The 20,859-nt window shown below is 38.3% G+C and overlaps 1 protein-coding gene across 2 annotated transcripts in view; it reads right to left on the bottom strand.

Moving 5' to 3' along the window:
- Window positions 1-9,402: 9,402 nt before the first annotated feature.
- Vwde (von Willebrand factor D and EGF domains) overlaps window positions 9,403-20,859 on the bottom strand; it is a 64,377-nt gene continuing 52,920 nt past the window's right edge. The window contains exons 26-29 of one of the 2 annotated variants that reach the window (XM_029556886.1): window positions 18,527-18,622; window positions 18,330-18,425; window positions 16,621-16,716; window positions 9,403-9,575 (exon numbers count right to left, since the gene is read on the bottom strand). In XM_029556886.1, the coding sequence (XP_029412746.1) occupies window positions 9,523-9,575; window positions 16,621-16,716; window positions 18,330-18,425; window positions 18,527-18,622 (341 nt within the window). In that variant the 3' untranslated portion in view covers window positions 9,403-9,522. Of the gene's footprint in view, window positions 9,576-16,430; window positions 16,717-18,329; window positions 18,426-18,526; window positions 18,623-20,859 lie in introns of those variants that run through there. The other variant, XM_029556885.1, reaches the window with a different exon arrangement.

Below are 20,859 nucleotides of genomic sequence, written 5' to 3' on the forward strand. Positions count from 1 at the left end.
AAGAGTGGTATAACCAGGTCATATGGTAGGTTCATTTGTAGTTGTTTAAGAGTTCTCCACACTGTTTTCCATAGGGATTGCACAAGTTTGCAATCCCACCAGCAGCGAATGAGTGTTCCCCTTTCTCCACCTCCTCACCAGCATTTGGTATCATTTGTTCTCTTGATCCTAGCCAGTCTGATTGGGGTAAGGTGATACCTTAGGGTGGCTTTAATTTGCGTTTCCCTAACTACTAAAGATGTTGAACATGTTTTGAGATCCTTCTTAGCCATCTTTATTTCTTCCTTTAAGAACTCTCTGTTTAGATCTTTCACCCATCTTTTAATTGGGTCATTTGGTTTCTTGATTCTTTGTATTTTGTTCTTTATATATTCTGGATGTTAAACCCCTGTCAGATGTGTTGCTGGTGAAGATTTTTTTTCCCATTCTGTGGGTTTTTGCTTCACTTTTTTGATTGCTTCTTTTGCTGTATAGAAGCTTTTTAGTTTAATAAGTTCCCACTTACTGATTGCTGACCTTAATTTCTGAGCAACTTCTGTCCGATTTAGAGAATCCATTCCTACACATATATCTTTTAAGTTACTATGAATATTTTCTTCTAATAGTTTCAGGGTTTCCAGTTTCACATTGAGGTCTTTGATCCATTTGGCGTTTACTTTTGTGTGAGGTGAAATATGAGGATCTAGTTTCATTCTTCTACAGGTGGAGATCCAGTTTTGCCAGCACCATTTGTTGAAGATGCTGTCTTTCCTCCATTGTGTGTTCTTGGCATCTTTGTCAAATATCAGGTGGCTGAAATTCCATGTACTCAGGTTTGGGTCTTCAGTGATGTTCCATTGATCTATGTTTCTCTTTTTGTGCCAGTATGTCCTAGTTTGTTCTTCATTGCTGTGACAAAATACTCTCACCAATACTAACTTGGGGAGGAAAGGGTTTATTCAGCTTACATATCCCAGGTCACAGTTCATCAGGGAGCCCAAGTTAGGAACTCAGGGCAGGAACCTGGAAGCAGTATCTGGAGCATAGTCCCCGGAGGAATGCTGCTTACTGGCTTGTTTTCCTGGCCCCTGCTCAGCCTGCTTTCTTATACAACACAGGCCTATCTGCCCAGGGGTAGCACCACCCACAGTGGGCTGGGACCTCCCACATCACTCTTCAAGACATGGCAACAGGCCAGTCCAATAGAGGCAGTTCCCCAATTGAGGATGCCTCAACCCAGGTGCGTCAAGTTGAAACGAAAGCTATCCAGCACACAGTATCATACTGTTTTTATGACTATATTTCTGTAGTATACTTTGAGATCTGGTATAGTAATCCCTGCAGCATTGCTGTTTGTGCTCAGGATTCCTTTGGCTATCCAGGGTCTTTTGTGCTTCCATATGAATTTAAGGATTTTTTTTTCTAATTCTGTGAAGTATGTCATGGAGATTTTGATTGGGATTGCATTGAATCTATATATTGCTTTTGGTAGGATGGTCATTTATTTATACAATGTTAATCCTTCCAATCCATGAGCATGGGAGATCCATCCATCTCCTCATGTCTTCCTTAATCTCCTTCTTTAATGATTTAAAATTTTCATTGTAGAGATCTTTAATGTCTTTGATCACATTTATTCCAATATATTTTTCTGCAGCAACTGTGAATGGGAGCATTTCCCTGTATTCTTTCTCCAATTGCTTGTTATTGGTATATAGAAAGGCTACTGATTTTACAAAACATTTTATTATTTTTATTTTATGTGTATGCATGTATTGCCTGCATGTAGGTAAGTACACCCATGTTGTGCAATACCTGCAGAGGACAGAAGAGGCTGTTGGATCCCCTGGAACAGGAGTTATGAACAGTTGTCAACTGCCATGTGGGCGCTAGGATTAGAACCCGGGTCTTCTGTAAGAACAACCAGTGTTCTTAACTGCTGAGCTCCAGGCTACAGATTTTTGTAGATTGGTTTTATAACCTGCCACTCTACTGAAAGCGTTGATCAGCTCTAGGAGTTTTCTGGTGGAACTTTGGGGATCTCTTAGGTATAGTATCATATCATCTGCAAAAAGTGATAGTTTGCCTTCTTCTTTTCCAATTGGTACTCCTTTAATTTCCTTCTCCTGTCTTATTGCTCTAGTAAGAGTTTCAAGCACTATGTTCAAAAGGAGTGGAGATAGTGAACATCCTTGTCTTGTTCCTCATTTTAATGGGAATGCTTCCAGTTTTTCTCCATTTAGAATGATGTTGGCTGTGGGTTCGTTGTATATAGCTTTAATTATGTTGAGGTATGTTCACTCCAGTCCAATTCCCTCTAGGACTTTGAGCATAAATGCATGTTGAATTTTATCAAAGGCCTCTGCATCTATTGAGATGACCATGTGGTTCTTGTTTCTGAGTCCATTTATATGATATATGATGTTTATTGACTTACATATATTGAACCATCCCTGCATCTCTGGAATAAAGCCTGCTTGATCATGGTGAGTGATCTTTTTGATGTACATCTGTATGCAGTTTGCAAGTATTTTGTTGAGAATTTTTGCATCTATGTTCATTAAGGATATGAGTCTATAGTTTTCATTTTGGTTGTGTCTTTACCCAGTTTGGGTAAAAGGAATTTGGGAGTTCTCCCTCTGTTTCTATCATTTTGAATAATTTAAATAGCATTGTTTGGAGGTCTTCTTTAAATGTCTGGTAGAGCCCATCTGGGCCTGGGCTTTTTTTAGTTGGGAGACCTTTTATTACTCTTTCTATTGCCTTATATATTATGGGTCTGTTTAAACTGTTGATCTCTTCTTGGCTTAAATTTGGTGGTTCCCATGGTTTTAGATATTCATCCATTTCTTTTAGATTTTCAAATTTAGTAGCATATAGGTTTTTTAAAATATCCCCTTATAATGGTCTGGATCTTTTGAGTGGCTGTTGTGATGTTTCCCCTTTCATCTCTGATTTTGTTGATTTGGAGGTGCTCTTTCTTTCTTTTGGTTAACTGGGCTAAGAGTTTGTCTATCTTGTTCAGCTTTTCAAAGAACCAGCTCTTAGATTCATTGATTCTTTGTACTGTTTTCTTTGTTTCTATTTCACTAATTTCTGCTCTGATTTTTTTTATTTCTTCTCTTCTGCTGGGTTTGGTTTCATTTGTTCTTGCCCTTCCAGGGTCTTGAGTTGCAGTGTTAGGTCATTTATTTGAGCTCTTTCTACTTTTTTAATGTAGGCACTTAGAGCTATAAATTTCCCTCTTAGGACTGCTTTTAAAGTATCTCATAGGTTGTGTTGTGTTGTGCTGTGTTGTGTTGTCCTTTTCATTGAATTCCAGGAATTCTTTTATTTCTTTCTTAATTTCTCCTTTGACCCACTCATTGTTTAGGAGTGTGTTGTAATCTCCATGAGTTCGTGTAGGGACTAGGGCTGTGTCCAGTGTTCATTTTGAGCTTCATTGTGTGTCGTCTGATAGAATGCATGGAATTAATTAAATTTTTTTTGTACTTGTTGAGGTTTGTTTTGTGGCCCAGTATGTAGTCAATTTTTTAAAAAGTTCCATGGGGTGATGAGGAGAATGTATTTTTTGGTGCTTGGGTGGAATATTTGGAAGATGTCTGTTAGGTCCATTTGATGTATGGTAGGTATCCTTTAATTCTGACATCTCTCTGTTTATTCTTTGTCCAGTTGACCTGTCTAATGGAGACAGGGGATATTGAAGTCCCTTACTATTGCTGAATTGGGGTTAATCTGTGTCTTAAAGTCCTGTAGTGTTGTTTTTATGAATTTGGGTGCACCAGAGTTTGATGCAGATATGTTAAGTATTATAATATCTTCTTGTTTAATTGTTCCTGTGATCAGAATGAAGTGACCCTCCTTATCTCTTCTGATTAGTTTTACTTTGAGGTCTATTTTGCCAGATATTAGAATTGCAACCCCTGCATGTTTCTTAGTGCCATTTGCTTGGAATATTCTTTTCCATCCTTTTACCTAAGGAAATGTCTGTCATTGAAGGTGAGATGGGTTTCTTGCAGACAGGAAAGAGATGGTTTTTGTTTCTAAATCCATTCACTTAGTCTGTGTCTTTTGACTGGGTGGTTCAGTCCATTGATATTTAAGGTTATTATTGAAAGATGTGTATTGGTTGCCATCATTTTAATTGCTGTTTGTGCTCTCCATCTGATTTTGTGTTTCTTCGATTATACCTTTATTTAGTTTCTTTTGTTGCCCCTGGGGTATAGTTGTTTCTCTCTCTGCTCTCTGTTTTGCTTCAAGTATTCATTGAAGGGCTGGTTTTCTGGACATGTATACTTTGAGGTTATTCGTGTCATGGAAAATTTTTCTTTCCCCCTCAAATATAGACATTTTTGCTGGGTAAAGTATTCTGGACTGGCATCTATTGTCATGTCAAACTGGAAATACCTTGGTCTAGGCTCTTCTGGCTTCCATAAGTCAGATAAGTCAGCTGTAATTCTGATGGGCTTTCCTCTGTGACTTGTTTTCTTTGCTGCTTTCAGTATTCTCTCTTTGTTATGTACAGTTAGTGTTTTTACTATGATATGTCATGGAAAGTTTCTTTTCTGATCCTATTTGGTGTTCTATGTGCTTCCTGTATGGGGATGTCTCTCCTTAATTCTGGGAAATTCTTTTCTAGAATCCTCTTTAAGATCTTGTCAATATCATTAACCTGAAATTCTTCTCCTTCCTCTATTCCTATAATATGTAGATTTAGACTTTTCATGGTGTCCCACATCTCTTGCATATTCCATTCCTGTGATTTTTTAAATTTTCCAACCTTTTGCTTGAGTGGTCCAGTTCTTCCACTTTATCCTCCTATGTTGATATTCTGTTTTCCATTTCATTCATTCTAGTGGTGAGGCTTTCTCTTCTTGTTTCAAGTTGGCTTATTGAGTTTTGCACTTCCTTCTTCATTTATGCCTGAGTTTTCTTCAATGTTTCTCTCTTTTGTGAATTCATTCAGAAGTTATTCCTATCTTCTTTTAGTTCTTTGATTTGTTTGTTCATGTGTTCTTTAAATTTGTTGAATTCCTTGATCATGTTTATTATTGCTCTTTTAAATTCAGTGTCCTGGTTTATCTCTAGGGGGTCTCCTTGTAGAACTCTTCGACAGGACTGGTGGAGTTCTGTGGGGACACAGTGTTTTGGCTTTCCATTTTATTATTCCTTCATTGTGATTTTGGAATGTGAATTTCTTTTGTTGTTTATGATTCTGATATGAGAAGTTAAACTATGCTTCTGTTTGTATTATCACGGTGCCTTTCTTTATTGGTTGTGTAAAGCTGGTTGGTACAGGTTTCAGGTTCTCTCAGGTTTTATTTTGGAGGGAACTGATGGCTTCAGATCAGCTAATCAGGAGCATGCACAGAAGTCCAAGTCAGGTTCCAGTCAGGTACATTCAGGCTTCCTTCCTCTGCCTTCTCAGTCTCTTTGCCAGAGGGAGGCCCCAGAACCGGCACTTTCTGGAGGTCTGATGAGATCACAGATACTACACTGATGGAGGTTGAACCCACCCTCTCAGGCTGTCTTCTAGGATCTCAACCTTAGCCTACCAAACCTCAGCCTTAATTTTTAAAAATTTTAAATAGAAAAGGTATGTGAAGACAAAGGTGCCTGGGGCATACTAGAGCCATATGGGTCACTCTTGAAGACCAATTTCAAATGCTGAAGAAGCTGTGTGCATCCATCAATTGAACTCTTGTGAGCTACTGAGAGCTGCTCATACACATTCAGCTCTCCAATTTCCCTCTTTATATGTCAGCTTCTATTAGCCTTTTTAATGTAGTTACTAGCAATTAGACATTAAAGTTGACTTGAAATTTATGCTCACCAATTTGATCTTGTTTTTAACTCTCAGATATTTAAGTTGGTGCTTCTAAGGAGTGAATTCTTCAATTTGGCAACAAAATAAACCAAATATAGTAATCACTGAAAAATATAAAAATCAAATATAGGTATTTACCTGTCCCCATTGCTTCAGCTTGCTTAACGAAATTATTTTTTCTGTATTATTAAGAAGATTGACATGTTGGGCTTTTTTCCTTTTCAGTGCTGATGATTGGACCCAGGGCTTCATGCATGCTAGATGACAGTTGTAAAAACAATTAGCCATAACCTCATTTTAATTTTTAAAAACCCAGTAGACCTATGAAATAAGTATGTTCACCCTTATTTTGCAAATGAATGAACTCAAAGGTATAGGAAAGTGAAGTTTCCTATACAAGTCTATGTGCCTAAGAAGAAGTGGAGCCCGGGTTTGGAGCTGAACTGACACCCAGGTGCATCTGAAGCAAGCCTCACCGAGGTGTGACCTCTCCCAGCTCTCTGATCTCTAGCTTTGCTTGTGCACTGGGCTCTTAGTGAGACTTCTCCAGGTGTGTAGATTTATTCCACAGTGAAAAGACACAGGATCATTCAGGCAATTCTTCTGAAATTGGTGTACTAATTTTTTTCTTATGCTCATGCATGTTTATTCTATTAATATAAATATACATAATTTAAACTCTAACAACAAAGCTTTGAAAAGTACGTAACTGTAATGATGCCTTATAAATTGTTATATTTTATATAACACAAATATGATTCAAGGTGCTGGAGAGATGGCTCAATGTTTAAGAGCATTGACCACATGGTGGTGAAAAACCATCTGTAACTCCAGCTTGAGGGGATTCGATACCCTCTTCTGACCTCTGAGGACATGACATGGGTGCACTTATACACATGCAGGAAATACATTCATACACATAAAATAAAAATAATAAAAAATATTTTTTAAAAATCCACACTGGGCCGGATGTGGTGGCGCATGCCTTTAATCCCAGCACTTGGGAGGCAGAGGCAGGAGGATCTTTGTGAGATAGAGGCCAGCCTGGTCTATATAGTGAGTTCCAGGACAGCTGGGGCTACACACGGGCCCCAAATATTGCCAAACAGTTTCCTGTGAAACTTTATTTATGCTATATATTTTAAAAAATTTTTCCCTATGTGTGTATGTGTGTTCATGATATGTATGTGAATGTGGGTCCACATGTGTAAGGTACAAGTGTGGACATCATTGAGCAACTTTCTAGAGTCAGTTCTCTCCTTCCACTATAAGTTGCAGAAACCGAACTTAAGTCATTAGGCTTGGTGGCAAGAAACCTTACCAGCTGAGTGATTAAACTGGCCCTAATTACAGCATTAAAAAATTTTATTGGATTTTAATGTGTGTGTGTGTGTGTGTGTGTGTGTGTGTGTTCATGGCCCTGTCATATGTGGAGGTCAGAGGACAATTTGCTAGAGTTCATTTCCTCCTTTTTACCATGTCAGACCTGGGGATCAAAATTATATCATCATATTTGGCAGCAGACTCCTTTACCTGCTGAGCCATCTCACCAGACTAATTATAACATTTTAACCATAAAAAATTGAGTGGAGACTGATTTAATAAGACTACTGATGAAGTTGTTGCATTATATGCTAAGAAACACTGGCCAAGAAACTGATGTTGAAATTATAACTGTTTTCAGGGCTAGCATTTCAATTCCAATTATTTACTGAGTTCAAACATTATTCACATTAGCCAGTTGAGGCAGTACATGCATGCATTCCCAGAGCACTGGAGGATGGGACAGGAAGATTTATAAACTGAGGCTATCCTGGGCTACAAAGTGAGACTCTGGCTGTAAAAACCCCAAGTTCTAGGGATGTAGTTCAATGGTAAAGCCCAAGGTATGTTCCCCTGCAATGATAAAAGAAAATAGTATCCATAACATTTTTCCTAGTTCTTATATTTTCTCAAGATTTGACAGGCTTAAGTGCATGCCAAATGTCAAAAGTTTATTTTGCATTTCTATTTCTGACTCTATAAAAAGCTTTATGTCTTTTCAATTTATTGTATGCATGTATGTGTACCATGTGTGTGCCAGCATCCTTGGAGGCCAGAAAAAATGGTAGACTCCCTGGAACTGGAGTTCCACTACCTAGCAAGACCAAGCTGAGGAAGAAATCTTTGCAACATGGAAGGCTTGGGGAACACTTGTCCAAACCGTAGACACCATGGTTCTCAGAGAAGGCAAGGTGACTCAGGTATTGGAGGTTCTTCCCAAATGTAAACATGATGGCTAAGTAAATCTTTGAAAACCAGAATGTTTCATTTTTCTTCCCCTTGCCCAGGAATGGCATATGTTGGAACAAGAGAAAAACTGGAAGGGCGAAAATGCACAAAAATACTTTTTGCCAGTGAAAAAGTATAGCTTTGACCTCTAAAATCTATAGTTAAAACAGTAAGATGCCAACTTCTAAGCCATCCTTATCAGCTCATCGTGGGTCCCACAGTACTACTTGCATTCCTTACTAAGGCTAGAACTGTTGTCCAGAACCCTCTTCTGTCTGTCACTCTGGGTTAGAGTTTGTCAATAGAAGAACTTGCTGGAGAGTTGGAAGACAGAAATAAGAGGACACTATTTTTTTTAATTTTCTTTTTTTTTTGAGAATTTTGTACATGTATACAATGAAATATAATCATATCTATCCCATACATTTTCCCCCCTCCAACTCCTCACATGCCCTGCTCCCAACAAGTCACCTCTCAACTTCATGTCTCTTTTGCTGTTTTGATAACCCACAAAGTCCAGTTAGTGTAGCCAGTATGTGTGTGGGTGAGGGGCCATCCATTGGAACATGGGAATCCTACCAGTGGTCACATCCTCAAATAAGAATGATTCTTCTTCACACAGCAACTGTCCAGTACTAATAATTCCTCAGTAAGAGATGGGACCTGGAGTTCATCCACCCCATCTATGCCAGGATTTTGGTTGGTTCGACTTTCTATATGTCTTGTGTGCCTGCCAGGAGCTCATGATTCCAATAGTCATGTCATGCCTAGAAGACAGCTTTTCACAGCACTCCTCCCCACCCTTCAGCTCTCACGTTCTTTCCATCTCCTCTTTCTCAATGTTCCCTGAGCCAAGCTATTAGGTATCTGCAATCAGGATAGATGAACAATGACAGCTTTGTGGTACCTTCTTCAGAATGATCCACCATATTGAGAGAGCCAGGGCTAGAGTTTGAAGGGTCTCATATATCACAGCAGCAGCAGCAGCAGCAGCCCCAGCAGCATAGCTTCTAGAAACTACGGAGTAGTGCTTTAGGCTAGGTCCTCAGTAGCACTCTCTCTAGCCTTCAGCAGTTGTTTTTCTGACTTTTATCTCTCCATCCTCATGTTGAGTCCTGCAAATCTCAAATTCTGAATTAAACATTTTGCCTCTGGGAGACATCTAATGGCATATGCCATGCTGACTGACCACTGCTGGACAGGCGTAGTCACAGCTGGGACTAAGAAATTCAGCAGAATGAATATTATGCATGGTTACAATACCAGAAATATCATCTCTACATGTAAATATCAAGCCACATTTCAAATTACCTGGACTTCTTTGTTTTTGCTTTTCTCTAACACTAACACCTAAAATGATTCCATATTTATTTGGTCATAGTAGTTTTTAAACAATGTTCAAATAAACCTCAAGAGTTATCTTCAACTTCTAAAAGTTTTAGTTCTTATGATATAGGTTTGTAACTCATATATTGGATGTTTCTCATTGATGTTTTGTCTGCAATAGAAAGAGAAAAGCCAAGTTTCCATAAATAGTAAAAAAAAAAAATCCTTTAACCTTTATTGCTGTTTCTTCTTTGCTTTCTTGGATATGACCCAAGACGCTCTTTCGGTTCTTTCTGCTGCTACTTTCAGCACTGCGTTCACGATAGTAAGATCTAACCAAGATCATATTTGAAGCTAAACCCAGTTGTATTTGGAGCCTGTATATGATGTGATCCCACTTTGGAAAATTATTAAATTTTAAAAGTGTCAACGTCCAATAAAACCATTTAATTTTTCTACATTTTGGGAAAGACTAGCTGGTCAGAATGTTTTGACATTTTTCTCGAGCCTCATTCTCCATCCTTTTGTCTCGCCATCTCTCTTTACTGCTCTATTCAATGTAATAAAGAATAACAACTTACACAGGGCTGGCGATGTACCTCCCTATGTTCCAGGTACTCCATAAACACTTAGTGATATGGTTAGGCCTGTATTGCAAGTGAGGAAACTGAGGCCTAAAGGAGTAAATACTTGCCCAAGCTCACAGAGCAAACACATAGGAAGGTCAGTGGTAAGTGCACCTAGTAGGGCACAGCAAGGTCTGGTGCGTCAAGGATTCTATCAGTGCCCTTCTTTAGCATCTCTTTCTCCATTAGCCACTTTCCATCTTGCTCTTCATACTCTGCCTCCAACCCATAACTGTCTATTTCACTGAAATTCTGGCAATCAATCAATATCTTCCTTTTTTCTCACAAGCTGAATGTTTTAGAAGAAGGGCAAGGGTCTGTCCGTCCTTCTGGAAATTAGGGGGAAGGAGCAAGTAGAGCCACTGAGAAAGGTCCTTGTATGGACCTTCATGAATGATAGTTGGGTTTTTTCCTATTAAAGACAAATTTATTTTTTTATCCCACGTTTAAGAGCCAAAGCAGAAATGACAGCACTAGAGGGCAAAGAATAAAAGCAGAAAGAATTGAAGGTGGGCTTTGGAGAGCAGTAGGCAAAGCAGGCCAAACAGTCCCTGTGACTAGCTGTTTTACTTTTCCTCTAGCACGATCTTCTGTCCTTTGTCCTTTGTGTGATTCCAGGCTCAGTCTCAGAAGCAAGGTTAATGGAATTGAGATGATCGGCCACTGATCATGGGGGGCAGAGTTCAGATGGCGCATCAATACAGAGGAACAGAATGTAGACAAGTACATTTGGTACCATCAAACTGGAGCTAAAAAGCTTTTGAGGCTATAGGGTATCCCAATCCGTAGAAAGCTTAAATATAATTGAAGTATTATGTACTTAGGGGACTTCAAATCCAGGCCGCCTAAAGCATTTACAGTTACGTTTCTTAATAATATCTGACCAATTACGTACTGAATAACTTTGCTTTCTGATTTTTACCATCTTTTGAAATGGAATGTTGTAACACACTGTAGTCTATAGGCCTGACACTATTTGGTGATTGGGCACTACTGTAATTCTCAGAGGCATCAATACATCACATGAAAGCATGCACAATTTTGTGTTAATTAAAAAATAAGTTAAATAATTGATGACAAGAAATAAGAAAACATGGGGCTGAAGAGATGGCTCAGAGGTTAAGAGCACTGGCTGCTGTTGCAGAGGACATGGGTCTGGCTCCCAGGACCTACAAGGCGGCTAATAACTGTCCATAACTCTAGTTCCAGGATATCTGATGCCCTCTCTGGTCTGCACTTACATACATGCAAGCAGAACACAGATATAAAATAAATAAATTTTAGAAAGAAAGACAAATGTGTGAACCAAATATGTAATTTTAAATTTCTAGTAGTTTCATTGGAGTATAAAAGAAACAGGTAAAGTAAATAATCCATTAGCATACCATCTATGGGTGGATTTCATCTGCATACTCCCATGTTTCAGAACACACATCAAAACAAAACAACCCCAAATCAAGTGAGAGTTTCATGGTTCTGTGACTATATTTGTATTTTTATTTTCATATTTTATGTGTAGGAGTGTATTGCCTGCATGTATGTGAGTGCACCCATGTCATGCAATGCCACAGAGGTCAGAAGAGGGCTTCGGATTCCCCTGGAACTGGAGTTAAGGATGGTTCATAGCTGCCATGTGGGTGCTGGGAATTGAACCCGGGTCCTCTGCAAGAGCATTTAGTACTCTTAACCATTGAGCCATCTCTCCAGTCCCTGTAAATATATTATTAAATGAAATAAAAATTTTATTTTGTATATAGATGATAGATAGATGATAGATAGATAGATAGATAGATAGATAGATAGATAGATAGATAGATGATATCTAGCCAGCTAGATGATAGATAGGTAGATAGATATTGTCTTTTTGAGACAGGGTCTTCCTGTAGCCCCAACTGACCTAGGACTTGCTATGTAGACCAGGCTGGCCTGAATCTCACAGAAAGCCACCATTTCTGCCTCCTGAGTGCTGGGACTAAAGGTGTGGGCCACCATGCCTGTCTATTAGCTATATTTTAAAGTATTTGTAGTTTATCTTTTTTAGAGTAATTCAAAGAGGCAATTTGCTTCTGGCATATATATGAAGCCCTATCTATACTACCTTGGGTTGGATAGTGTATTAGTTACTTTTCTGTTGCTGTGATAGAAACACTTACCAAAGCAACTTAGAGAAGGAAGAGTTTATTTGAGCTTACAGTTCCAGGGGAATTACAGTTTGTCATGGCGGGGAGGCATGGTAGTAGGAGGTGGCTGGAACAGAAGCAGAAAGCAGAGAGCTCACATCTTCAAGCAGGCACAGGAAGCAAGAGAGAGACTCAAGATCTGTCAAGGCTTAAGAACTCTCTAAACCCACCCCCAGTGATGTGCTTACACCAGCATAACGCACCTTCTAAGACCTCCCAAAACAGCACCACCAAATGGAGACAAAATGTCCAAATACTTGGAGCCTATGGGGGATATTCTCATTCAAACCATCACAGATGGTTTAATATGAAGCAACCTTGTTGGACACTCCCTTCTTTTTCTCCCTCTCTCCCTTCTTGCATTTTGGCTTTGTTTTGTTTCACTTAACAGGATCTTGGTAGGTAGCCTTGCTTAGCTAGCATGGTATTCCCTATGTAGCCCAAGGAAGTCTCAAACTCATGGACGTCTTCCTGCCTCAGTCTCTAAAATGCTTGGATTATAGATGTACACTACCATGCTCAGCTTGCTCAGAAACTTCTTTTTTAATATTTTATTTTTTATTTTATGTGTATGAGTGTATTGCCTGCATGTGCGTAAGTGCACCCGTGTCGTGCAATGCCTATGGAGGTTAGAAGAAGGTGTCAGATTCCCCTGGAACTGGAGTTATGGGTGGTTGTTAGCCACCAGGTGGGTGCTGGGAATCAATCCTTGGTCCTCTGCAAGAACAGTCAGTGCCCTTAACCGCTGAGCCATCTCTCCAGCCCCAAGAAACTTCTTAAATATAATTACATAGTCTGTACTAGAAATTTCTTCTTGGAAATCTCTCCCAAGGAAATTCTAAGAATATCTATATATCTCAGTATTTATATATCCATATATCTATCCATCATCATCTATAGAAAAAATGCTTGTTGAATAATGGCTTGCAAGTATGTAAAATGTTCGCTATAAAGTCAAAGGTCATGACATTAAAAGCAAATACCGTACTGTGGTACATTTTTTTTTTTACAAAATTTAGTGCAATACTTAATATGATAATTTAAGGACAATAAAGATGTTTTAAAGTAATATTGAGTAAAAAAATAGTCACATTATAAATTTTATAGCATGTTACTTTTCATGGGAGTCACACTGCTGCAATATATCATTCTCAAAATTTATACAATTCAAGACTAATATTACCTTTGAGATAATGCAAGATTTATAGGTTATATTTTCATCAGGGCTGTTGTATATAATTGGGCAGGAATGGAACATACAAGTTTGCTCTGTGCTAAGGAAGCATTATTCACAGCTATACAGCATAGAATCGAATGGGTATTACAATAATTCTCCAGCAGATGGCAGTAACACTTCTATTCAGTTGGCATTGTCAATAAATCGTTTCTGTACAAGTTGGGAGGAAAGCATTTTGAAAAAGAGGGTAAATTTGGGATTCAGACAAAAGTACTGTAGGTGTGGAAACCATATGCACAGATTCAAGGTGTGATTAGAGAACTTCAATCTACAAGCACAGGCATATTTCCACTATGGACTTTTAGTACCTTCTCATTTTCTCCCAGGGACCATATGGACCTCTCTCAGACATGCAGGCCAAGCTGAAGTAGACAGTTTCTTGACTCTAGTATTTGATCACATCTAACTTCCAAGAATCTTCAATTTTTGAGAATACTCTTCTTACTTATTTAGTAGCCCTTTGCAGTACCTTGATATAAGTTATAATGGCAGTTACTAATAAATAAAATGCCAGAGTCACAAAAGCTATTTGAAAACTTTCAGGTGCATGAAATCAGCAGTAAGGTTCAAAAGACATTGAAAAGAAGGCCATGAGTCTTCTCAAAAGGCATGGGCATGCTCCAACCACGAGTTTCCAGCACTGTGAAATTCTATAATTGCTGATTATTGGAAAATATTTTGGAGTATCCAAACTTTACGATTATGCTATTTTTAATATTTTAACATTAATTCAAATTTTCATAAATTTCAAAACTGTACAAGCTGTATTTCCCTCTAAACCATGAGATTTATCTGTGAAGAAATATAAAACTGGAAATATATAAAATACTAGAAAAGCAACAGAAATTAAATTTTTGTGGTGACATCTGAAGTGAATTTTCCCTACTTTCTTATATTCTCTAAGATTTCCATAGTAAATACGTAATGCTTTATTTGTTTATTTACATATTTTATTTTTTGAGCAGTGAAGGAGACTTTTATTCTTGACCAAAAATTGAACCATAAATTTAAGAAAGATTGGTTGGGAAGAAGAGGCTCAAGGGGACAAGAGAGGGAAATGGAAGTGAATATGCTCCAAACACACTATATACATGTATGGAAATGTCTAACGAACCCATTATCTATACATAGATAATGTGTAAGTTTTTAAAAAAAACTTTAAAAGGAGAAGAAAAATGAGAAACTCTCTAATGAACTTCTCACTTTCTTCTTTTATGTTTTTATTTTGTTAACATTTTATTTTTAATTATGTGTATATGTGTCAGGGGGCTTATCCACCTAAGAGAATGACGGAGGAAGCCAGAAGAGGGAAGCAGATCCCCAGGAAATGGACTTACAGGCAGTAATGAGCTGCCTGTCTTGGGTTCTAGGAATAGAATTCAGGTCCTCTGTAAGAATGTTCAGACTCTCAACCTCTGAAGAATCTGTCCAACCTCACTTGGATTTTTTAAGTACTGTGGGGCTATTAAGGTTATACTGTCTTATGTTATGATATTAATACCATACCTTGGCTACAAGAATTGGAAAGGTTATGGTTTAATAACGATGTGTTTATGTGTCAAGTTGACAAGGGGTCAATTGTGCTAAATAGATTTAGCATCAACTTGACACACCTGGGTTGAGGGAGCATGTCAACTGGGTAATTGCCTTCATTCAACTGGCCTGTGGCCATGACCATGGGGCATCTTCTTGATTGTTTGAGTGATGTGGGAGGGCTCAGCCCACTGTGGGTGATGCCACCCCTGGGCAGGTAGGCCTGTGTTGCATAAGAAAGCAGGCTGAGCAGGGGCCAAGGGAGCAAGCCAGTAAGCAACTATCCCCCATGGCCTGTGCTCCAGTTCCCGCCTCCAGGTTCCTGCCCTGCATTCCTACCCTGGGGTCCCTGTTGAACTGTGACCTGGGAGATGTAAGCTAAATAAACTCTTTCCTCCCCAAGTTAGTATTGGTCAGAGTGTTTTGCCACAGCAGTGGAGAAACAAACTAGAACAATTGGATATAAGATTGTCTGAGATTTCATTTACCTCTAAATATTTTATTGTACTTATTTACTTATTTATTTTGCACATGTGGTGGCTAGCTTTAATTGTCAACTTGACACAACCTAGAATCACCTGGGAAGGAAGTGTAAATGAAGGTTTTCCTAGATCATATTGGCCAATGGGCATTTCTGTGAGGGATTATCTTGACTTTGCCTTGATTAATGTGGGAATGAGGCCAGCCTGAAAGTGGATGGCATTGTAGATTGGAGCCTTGAATTGTGTAAGAAGAGAGAAAGCTAGCTAAGCACTCAGCACAATGCATTGACTGGATGCCTGCAGGGTGACTAGCTGCTTCAGGATCCTGCCACTGTGACTTCTTTGCAAGAATGATCTATAGCCAGGAAGTGTGAGCTGAAATATGCCCTTTCTCCCCTAAATTGCTTTCTGTCAAGATATCTTTTTTTCTTCTTCTGATGGCGCACTCCTGTTTTTCTTTCTTTTATTTTTTCTTTAAATTATTCCAAAGAAAGGCAATTTTAAACACATTTTCTAGAAGTAACTTGAAGCAGATTACATTTTAAAAAAAAAAAAAGTTTAAGAGGGGAAATAGGTATAAGAAATCAAAGATCAAAGGATTTGCCAATATGAAGTCAACTTTGGTGGAATAATAAAGGTTTCCATTAGCTCTGTTTTTTTTTTTTTATAATCCTAATGAGTTTATTGGGCTTTCTAACAGAGCATAGGGTGGTTTATTTACAGAAGAGTGGGCACCCTCGCCCCCCCATTTAGAGCTGTGCTGGAAAGTCCATACTCAAATATAAATCCTGTGACTTCCTGACAGCCCCCCCAAATGGCAAGAGAGGTGCCTCATGGTAGAAAAAAATTAGGATAGTATGTGTTTGTGTATGTATGTGTGTGGCCACACATGTGCCATTGCATGTGGTGGAAGTCAGAGAACAATTTGTGGGAGTCAGTTCTCTCCTACCGTGGCTCTCCAGGGATCAAACTCAGATTTTCAGGCTTGGCAACAAGCACCTTTACCTGCTGAGCTATCTTGTCAACCCGTCTTTTTATTTCTAAAGGGATTAGTATAGGGTTTTTTTTTTTTTTTCTACTGTGTATTTCATCATAAGCTACACCTTAATTATTCTAACAGGTTCATATTCAGAACATACAGGAGAGAAAAGAGCCTTACATTTCTCACACTGTGCTCCTTCCCAGGAGGGAGGACAGAGGCACAGACCAGGAGCAATGCATTCACCACCGTTTTTGCATTTCTGAAAGCAGGTAGCTGAAAATGCAAATAGAAGAAAGTTAAAATTTTAAACTGCTGGCCAGATTCTATCATAAATCACAAAAATATCATTTTTTAAAAAAGAGAAAAAAGTTTAATATTTTATTATTTTTTATTTATGTGTATGAGTATATTGTCTGCATGTATGTGAGTGTACCATGCCTTGTGAAGCCTGCAGAGGTCAAAAGAGGACTTCAGATCCCATGGAACTGGAGTTACAAATGGTTGTTAGACACCACATGGGTGCTGGGAATCAAACCCAGGTCCTCTGCAAGGGCAGTCAGTGCTCTTAAGCACTGAGCCATGTCTAGCCCTCAAACAGAAAAAATTTAAAGTCAAGAATTAAAAGATCCTTTCCCAAGTCAGGAGAGATAGAGAATGACTATAATTCCACCATTTTGGAGGCTAAAGTGGGATCAGGAGTTCAAGATCAACCTCAGTAACATGAGACTGTCTCAAAAAACAAAACCTTTATCACAACAGTTTCCCAATGTCATGTGTATTTTTGAAAACGTGATTCTTGTGGCTCTTCAGAGCTCCATGATACATCATAATTTGACTCTTTCCCAACCATTGATATTTACATTGTTTTTCATTTCTAATCTTAACCAGTACAATATAGTAGCTGTTAATATTAAATAATATTTTTTTGAATTTTATCTTGAGTCTCATTATGCAGCCCTGGCTGACCTGAAACTCACCATGTAGACCAGACTGGCCTTGAACCTGCAGAAATCCATCTACCTCTGACTCCTAGGTGCTGGGACTAAAAACCACCATGCTCATCTTAAAAAATAATTTTATACAAAGGAAAATAAATAAAACATTTGAGTAAAAGAAGCCATTTCCATCTCAACAGCTAACCATCCCAAAATGCAGTAGAACCTCACTTGGGAATGAATGAAATATTGATTTCAAGTGGAGCCAAGAAATTTGTGATTCTTTCAAACTTTCCTCTAACCCAATGTGCTGGATAGCTTTAGTGTCAACTTGACACACTTGGGTTGAGGGAGTCTCAATTGGGTAATTTCCCCTGTGATGTGGGAGGGCCCAGCCCACTGTGGGTGGTACCAAGCCTAGGCAGGTGGGCCTGTGTTGCATAAGAAAACAGGGTGAACAGGGGCCGGGGGAGCAAGTCAGTAAGCAGTGATCCTCCATGGTCTGTGCTCCATCCAGCTCCTGCCTCCAGGTTCCTGCCCTGAAGTTTCTACCTTGTGCTCCCTGATGAACTGTGACCCAGGAGATGTAAACTGAATAAACCTTTTCTTCCCTAAGTTGGTATTCATCAGAGTGTTTTGTCACAGCAATGGAGAAACAAACTAGGACACCCAACTTCAGATAGAACTCTGAGACTTGTTTATGCTGGAAGATGTGGTTGAAAAACTAGAAAACACTGTGTACTGCATTCCTCTATTAACCTGGAAAAATGAGGTCAGAGGATTTCTCCTTTCAATCTCATTTTAAAATGATACCTCCTAAAGAAGGAATAAATGAATAAAAATTAAAACCAACAAATGAAAACAAAAAGAATGTTATTTGTCTCAAATTCTACTATACACTCCTAAAGGTAGGCTTTAACACTCTGAGAGGCTTCTTCATTGGTATCTTACGTGTGTTGCACCGTTTCCCACTCCAACCAGAAGCACAGGAACAAATATTAGGTCCCACACATTTTCCTCCATTCATGCACATAGGCTCACAGATGCCTTAAGGTTAAAAACACAAAGCAAAACATGAAATGTCAGTCCTCAAACTTCAATGACTCAGTTTTATCTGTAGTTTGCAAATATGTTTAGTAGCATCTTACTTTTTTGGCATCTTCTTCCGGTGTACCCTTTACGACAGGTGCACACATTATTTCTCATGCAATGGCCACCATTCTTACAGGGAGGGTGACAGACAGCTAAAAATACACGGCAGCAGCATGTGAACAATACATATTCAATTGTTATATATTACACATTGCTTCATGGGCTTGTTATCTATGGGGCCATAAGGCAGAGGAATGTGCTATTAAAATAAAAGATCACAACTGCAGGCCATTACAACTGTCCTTTCTAAATAATAAAATACCATGCTCAGAGCCATAAGCTGCTCGTGGGTTAACACCATTTGAAATGCACTGGTGAGGTATTCATGACAAATGGAGTTTTCAGTATAATCCTACATGTATTATGTACCTTAACTTACATTTCATCACAGAACAAAGCAAATCATGAAATGATCTGGACAGAACCCAGAAAAAAAAATCAAAGCTTAGCTCAAAGTTAGAATATTTTTCCTCTTGTGGAAATTAAAATATTCCCATTTAAATTAACTTTTCAATATGTAGTCAAATATGATTGGTTCCTGTTAATGCTAGGCAAAAACATTTTAAACATTAATCTTTTTCTTTGTTAGAAATATTTGTTGGATATTTAGAGCATGCTCTACCAATACTGACCACACATAAGAATAAAACTGAGGACACCAAATCCTGAATGTTCATCATCTTTGTGAGATGATTATTATTGTTTCATGTTTCTCCAAGGTGTTAAAACAATGTAATTTTGTTTCTTTTCCAGTTCTGAAGATTGGACTAGGGTCCTGAACATGTTAAGCCAAGTGCTCTACCAACTGGCTACATTACAGACCTGAAATGTAGATTTTTGTTTTTGTTTGGTCGGTTGATTATACACACACAAGTCTTCATGGAAAATCAAAGCTAATAATTCTTCCCTGGATGATAAATAATTGAATGCATTTTAGTTTGTTTTATAAAATGAAACCCAAATTGATGGACTTTTGGTAATAGGGCTGTGTAGAACACCAGCTTGAATTAGATCCATTTAACAATTGTTTTTAATCATTTTCAAACCCTCTAAAAGTGAAATTAATTTTAAGTAGATTTATAAATGAAAGCAGCATAGCATTTTCAGTACACAATTATGCATCTAGGTACTTTTAATGAATGGATAGTTTCTAACTTTTTAGGCTGAATTTTTTCTGGTTCATGAAGTCTACTTTTTCTGATATATATATATAGCATATTTTATACAATTATTCATTGTGTACGTGTGGTAAGAGGCATGCATGTGCCAGAGCACACCTGTGGAGGTCAGAAAGGACAACTTTCCAGAGTCAGTTGTCTCTACCATGTAGACTCTGGATATTGAAATCAGGTTGTCTGACTTAGTGGCAAGCATATTTACCTGGTGAGCCATCTCTCCAGCCCTATTGGTAGATTATTTTTCTAAATATATATCCAACAAACTTTACTAGTCATGGAAAAGAAAGCTGACAATTTGAGTTTAGACATTAAGTGGATTTAGGGTAGGCTACTTTCTCAGTTTTTTCAGGTTCTTTTTACCCAGGAACATTACCATGTGACTTAGTAGTCCCTCTCACTAGTGGTAGGGTTTATTTTCTCATCCAATTGTTATGTACGGGGCCTTGCACATTACGTAATTTGACCAATAGTGGACACTATGAAAACAGAGGCTTTAAAATACAAGGAAGCTTGTCTTGTCCCTGCTTTCCTGCTCTTCATTTGGGCATGTTATACACAGATCAGTGCTGGTCTAAGGAGGAACAGAGACAGTAAGAGCAGGCTTCTATCAAGCCCAGCCAACATGTTTAGTCTACGGGTAAGAAAAACAAATGTTTGTTGCTGTTCACTGAGACATTTGGGATAATCTATTATACAACAGATACTAATAGTAAGATTCAAAGGATTATAAACAAAAGTACATGGTACTTTTTGTGATTGATGAAATGCCGTTATATCTTTTGCCCCTTCTTCTTTAGATAATTTGCAAGTATTTTCATTAGGAAAATATTCATTTTATTGAATTTTTGTGATTTTCATGCAATATCATTTGATTATATTTAGATCCCCTTCCTTATCTGCACCTTCCCTTACTGCCTTCCCACCCAATTTATTGTACTCTATATACATATAATATATATGGATATTACCATGTGACTTTGTAGTCCTTCTCACTGGTGGTAGGGTTTATCTTCTCATCCAGTTGTTATGTATGGGACCTTGAACATTATTTAATTTGACCAAGAGTGGACACTATGAAAACAGAGGCTTTAAATATACCAGGAAGCTTTTCTTGGCCCCTGCCTGCCTACTCTTTGTTTGGGCATGATATA

This window comes from Nannospalax galili, unplaced genomic scaffold (genome assembly GCF_000622305.1).
Source record: "Nannospalax galili isolate Female #2095 unplaced genomic scaffold, S.galili_v1.0 scaffold787, whole genome shotgun sequence".
Classification (NCBI taxonomy): Eukaryota; Metazoa; Chordata; class Mammalia; order Rodentia; family Spalacidae; genus Nannospalax; species Nannospalax galili.